Below are 7,408 nucleotides of genomic sequence, written 5' to 3'. Positions count from 1 at the left end.
CTTCTTTATGGCTGCCCATCCTCTGTACCGCACAATGACTTGTGCTCCACTGTTGTAGCTGAATTGCAATTAATTGCTGCAGTGAAATTCTTTGGAGAAAAAGATTTTGCTTCTGTCACTTCATTGTTCATCTGAGGTTGCCGTTTAGTGGAATTGAGCAGGAATCCTTTGAACTCTGTGGGCTGGTTGTAAGGGACCTTTAGTCTCTCGGCAGGTTAAGGGATGAAAAAGCATCCTCCCTTGTCTGACATCATTTCTTTTTCTGCCTTTTCCGTGCCACTGCTGTGTGCAAGGCCTGCATGATGAGGTCTTTGTTATTCAGGATGTTGTATTCACCCAGCTGAACCAGACAGTCATACGCCTTCTCGGTGTATTGAATTGAATATGTTGAGTAAGGGGAACAGCAGCCATAGAGATCAACTTTGCCATCTTCCATCTCTGACTCTGAGCGCTTCTGACCTAGGAGACAGGGGAGAAAGTCATTGATGAGAGATGGGAGTTGCTCCGGTCATAAGGGAGCAAATTCCTAACGGAGCAGGGAAAGGAGGTGTCTCTCTGCAGAGAGAGTTCATAATCTATGTTACTCTTGTGGGTTTCAATTTTTTAAAAAAAAAAAATTCCTTTTCAAACTGACAGCTCAGTCCCTGGCTCAGGTGGATATGAGCTGCTTCACCTGACGAGGGGAGAAAAATGGTGATTATCCCTCTTACACAGGTCTGCACTGCCGTTCTGAGCTGTACCTGTGGCTCACATAGATTCCTCAAAGCTACCTGCAAAATAGCTAGCTTAGGTGTTGAAATAGCACAGCCACAGCATCAAATCAGACATGATAAAAAAAAGTAACTTTAAGCAACAGAGAGGTTTGATGTACTGAAATAAGCCGACACTGAAGGTCTAGAGTTGGAGTGTTAAATATACTCCCTTTAATAGACTGGCCACAATGTCGATCTTTTTTTAACAACTTTGATTACTTACCTGGTGCTTTGTATTTTTGGAAGGTATCATTAACTAGTGGGAAAAATAGCAGTACTGGCGCTCCTGGAGTCTCAGCACCATCGAACAGGTAACACTCCTTCAGGTTTCTCCTGTCTTCTTCACTCAGGTCCACCCTGGGAAAAAGGATTCCCTGCTCTGAGCAGTACTTGCAGGTCTGGTCCAGAGCCTGGATCAATCAACAGAACAGTACTAAGACTTGAATATTTCAGGGCTTAAGATTTCTTTGAGTCCAGTAACAAAGAGGGCATCTTGCAAGCTAGCTGTGCGAAAGCTCTGAAACCCTTACTGGAAAGCAGTGTGTCATTGGACAGAAGATTTTTGTCTTCCACAAAACAAGAAAAACAAATGAGAACGAGTACAGCCTGTAAATGAAGTATCTCAGCGCAGCATTAAGCTAACAACATGGGAGCAGTATAGAAGGCATGTAACTTAAAAACTTCCAGGCATGCAGCTGATAAAGAAGAAACAGAGACTGCTTCAGTTCATCTCACCTTGGTCTGGGATCCTGCACTGTAATTTAAATGCAGGATGATGTCCACCTTTCTCTCTGGTTTTAAAAGTGGCATGACGCTTGTATTGATGAAAAATCCTGTATCTACCAGAGACAGGAATTCCTCTGATTGTGTCAGCTGGTTGGGAAATGTGTCTAACACCGTACCTAAAAGGAAAGATTTTTCTTGCTGTACATGCAATAATGCAAAACCGGGTAGCTGGTTTTCCACTCTTACATGGTGACCGCAGAACCCTAACTGGTTACTCTCTTCAGGGAAGGGAGAGCCACTGTATCCCTTCTCTTCTGCTCTCCCAAATCCAGCCACACGCAGTTTTAGTCCCACAGTGGCAACATTCATGAAGGGGGTTTCTTGTGCCTCGCCACCGAGTGTGCCTTCAAAGCAAGAGCCACCATCAGGACCTGGTGTACCTGTCTGAGGAGGTGTGTGCCACCAGCAAATCATTGGCACAAAGCACACCACCACATCATGCTACATCTCAGTGTGCCACAACTGACTGATCTAATAATGATTCTGCCCAAACATGCCTCTAATCCTGGAGAATGAGTTTAATATAAAATCCGGGTTTTCGGGTTTTTTCTGCTTGTTTATTGTTCTCCCCAGGCACGCAGGTCTTCTGTTACCTTTCCATCTGCAGAAGTGCTTGTTCTCCAGGTAGTCATTATGCATCTGGAAACCCTTTAGGAAGTTGTGCTCCTGGGCAATGCTGAGGCGATCGGTGAGAGCACTACGAAGAGTGCTGCCGAGGGGACCGGGAGGGGTGAACAGGCGAGTCCTCAGCTCATGCGGCTTCTGCGGTAGGTGGGGTTCCTCCTCTGCAACGGAAAGGCTGTTAGACTCTACCTACCTAGAGCAAGGTCATCCCCCAGGAGGTCAAAGTAAGGAATAAAAACCAGTGTTTTCTTTATTTAAAAGATGTAGAATGAAAAGACTCAATGGACTCTAGTGACCAAATGAAAAAAAAAAAAGCCACTCTTACACAGTCCAGTCTTGAAGAAGACCAATATCAGACAGCAATAAAAATTTGCACCAGACGTATGCATACTTGTGGAACAGACTGAATGTAGGATATGGAAAAGGATAACTTATGTACTCATTTGTATTACAGTAGCTCCTATTTAATGTAACCAAAATCCTTTTGGTTCATTAATCATTTGAAGATCAATCTTATTATTCCTTAACATTTTATTCATCTGCCAACATCAGTGTTGAGCCCTCACTGAACATATGGGTCAAAGGACTGGAGATTTTTAAATTACCCAATTATGCTTTGGAGTATGAGACTTTGAATCCAATTCCTTCCAGAAAGGCAATGTGGCCTTTGAAGAAACACTCCAAAAAATGCCAAATATACTGTGCACTTCCCACACAGCAGACGGATGTGAAGGTTTATCTAAAGTTAACTGTCTAACAATAAATACACAGTATGGAAGAAGTATGATAATTTACCAATATTGTCAACTTGGTCCCGGGTCCACCTGTGCCAGAAATCTTCTGATGAATGAGACGAATTCCAGATATATAACACATTCAATGAAAATAAACTACTCCACATGCCTATAAAAGGAAAGAGCTTTCTAACTCATTCGTACATAACAAATCACAAAACTGTTATCATGAGATGAAATTTGCAAGGTTTACGCTTTTCCTTTGTTTTAAGTGGATGATATGTCAGGATGATTTGGCTACTGGTTTTTAAACCTTATTTTGGTATGAGTTTTTATTTTATGGTACTTAGGGCTGGATATATATTTTAATGAATGGTGAGATTTGTCTGAATTAATATGATTTAAGGAGCTTGGGTTTTCAGAAAAAATCCCAAAGTATCACAAGATGTGTATAAAAAGAAAGGATGAAAGTTTGCAATCTGAGAGATTTGATGGGGAATTATATTGCTAAGGTCTAACTACAGCATGATCTTGCAGCCTCTGCATTTGTAGGCTTCTCTTTTTTAGAATAAGCCTGCTAACATTTCAAGGGATCAGTTATGACGATGCATTTTTGAGCTTGAGAAACAATTTCTTTGGTTATCCCTTAAGACATAAGTTCTCACTGTTTTTGTTTTAGTAAGTGCAAATCTATACACATCCAGTATAGTCTTAGGCTAAAATAGTACCGTGTCTCCCTCAGTCTAAGTGAAGTAGCCAGTCAAAGAGAAGTCTGCATTTTGAACAATTCACAAGTTGACAACTTGTCTCTTTGTCTGGAAAACACATATCCGTGCTCCATTCAGTCAATAGCAAAAATACTTATGGACATGACTGTGCTGGCTTCCCCCCGTGCTTGCACAGGCGACGTGGAAATTGGAGCGGGTGATACGTGGCTACAGCAGAGTCTCTGGAGCAGAGAGGACCTGGCATGCTCAAACACACCCTGATGCCGTGGAGGATCAGCATGAAGGCTTGTGAAAGTGGAAGCACACAAATTACTGACTACCTGTGAGATAGGCAAGAAGATTTGGATTTCACCCTTCTGGAGTAGCATGAAAAGAACTGCAGATTCCTAGGGACTTGAATTTTGTTGTTGGACTAGAAGCCCTACTTGAAGCCCTGTTTTTATACAAAACTAGCTTTTAAAATTAAAATATCTATTTTTCTGTCATTTTGAATTTTTTTTCTACAGTAAACTGAATCTGTTATAGTAAGTACTAATTCAGCCATGAGATATTTATCCTCTCTGGTGAAACTGCCCCGTCAGTCATGCACCGGTGCTTTATTAATGCTTGTTTTATGTAGCTCACAATTAAAAAAAAAATTAAAAAATCATTCAGAAGTCTTTAAGAGCCTACCTTCTAAGAAGCAGATCCGGGATTCAGGGACCTTCTTCATCAACCGACCCATGAAGAACTCGCTGCCAAAATCCTCTGAACGAACAAAAGCTCCATATTTTTGCAATCCTACCTCGTAAGGGGTGAACTCTACCCACTCTGTGAAAAGGAACACGAAGAAGGGAACAATGTTTTACCACAGCCCCTTAGCTGTAGATTAAAATCATGTTGCTATCATGGGAGTGAAAGGAGTCAACAATTAAAATAATTTCTGTAGTTTTATTATAGACCATATTTCCAACCAATAGCAATGAGCTGTAAGCATGGTACAAGTGCAAACTTTTGTACGTGACAAGCCTTTGGGACATTTTTGAGTCTGTTGCATAGACAGTCAAACTTTTACCTGACCACAAGGACATTATACAAATACAAATCAACAGAATAATCTTTAAAAGAGAGGGCTTTTTTAAGAATATCTAAAAAGACCGTCCCAGGATTTACCAGCTTAAAAGACAGATGGCTCTCGGACGTCTCGTAATTACCTTTGAAATCCAGAGTGCTATAGTTGTTCTTGACGTTGACTGCAGTATAGATAGGCAGTGGGTTCTGACCACCATCAATGGCCCGTTGCTGATCAGAGAGTTTATGGTTGTCTTTCTGTGATTCCAGAGATACGGTTACACTGAGACAAAAATTAGCACAGCAAAGTTTTCTCTGCATCTAAGCTGGTAGGGCAGAAAAATTTCTGCTTAAATTCTGAAATGTTTCATGTTTTTCAAAATTCCTGTAAGTGTTCTGTTACTGAAATATCTACAGGCATCCAATCTGATACCAGATTATTTGATGACATGTTAGGATGAAGTTGGAAGAAAATGATGACAAGCAGAAGACAATACTTTTGGTATAAATCAGCTTAATGCGTTATGCTGCAATTTTATGTAAGTTCTCTTACATATTTCAAAAGTCTGCAGGTCCATTTCTTAATACTTCTCATGTCCATTAAGATAATGTCTGTAATTTTGCTGATTCTAAATAAAATACTTGCAGAACATATATATATATAAATCTTAAAATAGGATATTTTTTCAAAATGTTAATCTTGGAGTTTGCTCAGAAAAATATATCCAAAATCTCACAAGCAACAGTGATAATTTCCACCATGGTTGGATATCTAAAAAATTGCCACCAAATGTTTTGGACACAGCTGTGTATTTGCATACACAGTCTCATATCAAACTACTTCTCTCAGAACATGGAGGAAAATATCTTCTCCAGAAATTAATTTTCAGAAAATTGTAAGCCACTATAAATGTTGCTTTATGAAATACTGTACCCCGTCATGCAACAAAGATTCCAGGACAAGCCCCCAGAGATCTATAAAAGATGTTTTGCGGCCCTCTCTTTTCCGTTGACTCAGCTGCTTTTTGTAATATTTCAAATACTCCAAGGAAAGGGAGTTTATTTTGCATTTTGTCATATGCTTTTGCGCCTCGCTGATTTGCTTGTCGAGATCCTTTTGTGACCAGTCAGCATCTCTGTACAAGTTTGACATGGTCCTAGGAAGAGGAAATATATATTGAAGAGGAAATATATATTGAAGAGGAAACATATATTGAAGAGGAAACATATATTGAAGAGGAAAAAACCACACCAATGTTGCTATTTTAAATTCTTGATTTGAAAGTAAGTAAAGGTTTCCTGTCTTCAGTTCCCTAAGAAACTATCATAATCTCTTTGAAGTTTCAGTCATTATCCCTGTTAAAATAGCTTGAGCAATTTTCCATAAAAATTCTCTGAGAAAAACACTTGTTTTCATGTTGTTGCAAATTATGTGACTTTTCCCCTTGAAAAGACGATAATCTGTCGATTTTGGAAGAAGTTGGAAAAAGCAGGACTGCTTAGAAGGTATTACAGATAGACTACTGCATGTCAGCCCCAGCCACCTTCAGCTTATCCGTGTCCTAAGGAAACCTGCAGCCAAGAGCTGCCCGGTCTCACTTACCATGTAGTACCAGACAAGCCAGTCAGATAGGCGGCACAGTCCAAGACTTCGAGTTTCTTGAGGCCCCGCAGACTGCCGTATAGCGCGGTCAAAGATCTCATCCCTCCTCCCGTAGTCATGATGGCCACCACTGGGGTCTGTGCAACACATGAGCAGAAAGGCTTGATCAGGCAGCAGACTCTGCTGAGAGACCCAGTACTACACAAAGTGTGACACCACCTCACATGCCCAGACACAGGATTCTTTCCAAATGGTTTCTACTGAAACATGAGCTACCATTTATTTTATAAGGAGAACATGAATAAAATTAATGACAGTTCTTGCTTAGATAACTGACACCTGTCTCCAATGTGTTCAGTACAGATGTTTGGTAAAAACCAAATGAAAATGCATTAATTCAAACCAAAAGAGACAGTAAGAGAGAAAAAAAATCAATTTTAAATTCAAGAATTAAAAAGAAATATCACATGTCAAAGAGAAGAAGAAAGATTATCGACAAGGATAATAACCATAGGGTGAAGACTGTGGAAGAAGCCATAAGGAATATCTAGCCTGGCTTGCAATGAGCAGGAGAGTTAAACTCAGGAGAGCAACAGCCAAGGTCACAAACAGCAGGGTGAGATTAGAGGTATGGGTCAGTACTGGAAGTGTACGTAAGTTAAAAATAAGGAAAGACCGGGAAAAAAATTAACTGGGGAGAAAAAGAGGTCATATTATGCTGTTATGCCCCCACTGCTAAGCTCTCATTAAGTGTTTTGAATGTTTGCCCTACAGACCTCATGGTCCAGGAGGTCCTGTTCCAGCTGCAGGACCTTCTTCAGAGCAGGAGCAACATACTTTTTCCTTTTGCATAGGAAGTCTTGTTCCTGTGCGCAGAGGTCAAACCCTAAACGCACATCGAGGTGGTCTGGGCTGGAACAGAGATCAGGAAAAAAAGAATATTCCGTTTTATTATCGGTAGATAAGCTCAGAGTTTCAAATACAAGGAAATAAACCAGATGCACAAAGTCCACATTTGTCGGAGAAGCCTCTCCTGCACTCCCGGGTGGATATACAATGCTACATCAAAGAATGATGGAAAAAGGGACTGCTAAATTTCTGAGCAGTTATCAGCAGAAAACACAAGGAAAG

At 40.5% G+C, this 7,408-nt stretch overlaps 1 protein-coding gene across 1 annotated transcript in view; it reads right to left on the bottom strand.

Moving 5' to 3' along the window:
* Window positions 1-250: 250 nt before the first annotated feature.
* LOC104491247 (cytosolic phospholipase A2 epsilon-like) overlaps window positions 251-7,408 on the bottom strand; it is a 17,619-nt gene continuing 10,461 nt past the window's right edge. The window contains exons 10-19 of the mRNA XM_010133633.1: window positions 7,054-7,189; window positions 6,278-6,414; window positions 5,609-5,831; window positions 4,818-4,932; window positions 4,297-4,434; window positions 2,958-3,065; window positions 2,132-2,323; window positions 1,488-1,654; window positions 976-1,162; window positions 251-459 (exon numbers count right to left, since the gene is read on the bottom strand). Coding sequence (XP_010131935.1) covers window positions 251-459; window positions 976-1,162; window positions 1,488-1,654; window positions 2,132-2,323; window positions 2,958-3,065; window positions 4,297-4,434; window positions 4,818-4,932; window positions 5,609-5,831; window positions 6,278-6,414; window positions 7,054-7,189 — 1,612 coding nt within the window. The remainder of the gene's footprint in view (window positions 460-975; window positions 1,163-1,487; window positions 1,655-2,131; window positions 2,324-2,957; window positions 3,066-4,296; window positions 4,435-4,817; window positions 4,933-5,608; window positions 5,832-6,277; window positions 6,415-7,053; window positions 7,190-7,408) is intronic.

This window comes from Buceros rhinoceros, unplaced genomic scaffold, assembly GCF_000710305.1.
Source record: "Buceros rhinoceros silvestris isolate BGI_N320 unplaced genomic scaffold, ASM71030v1 scaffold4133, whole genome shotgun sequence".
Classification (NCBI taxonomy): domain Eukaryota; kingdom Metazoa; phylum Chordata; class Aves; order Bucerotiformes; family Bucerotidae; genus Buceros; species Buceros rhinoceros.
Note: the sequence above shows the minus strand (reverse complement) of the source record. Positions and strands in the feature narration are given on the sequence as shown.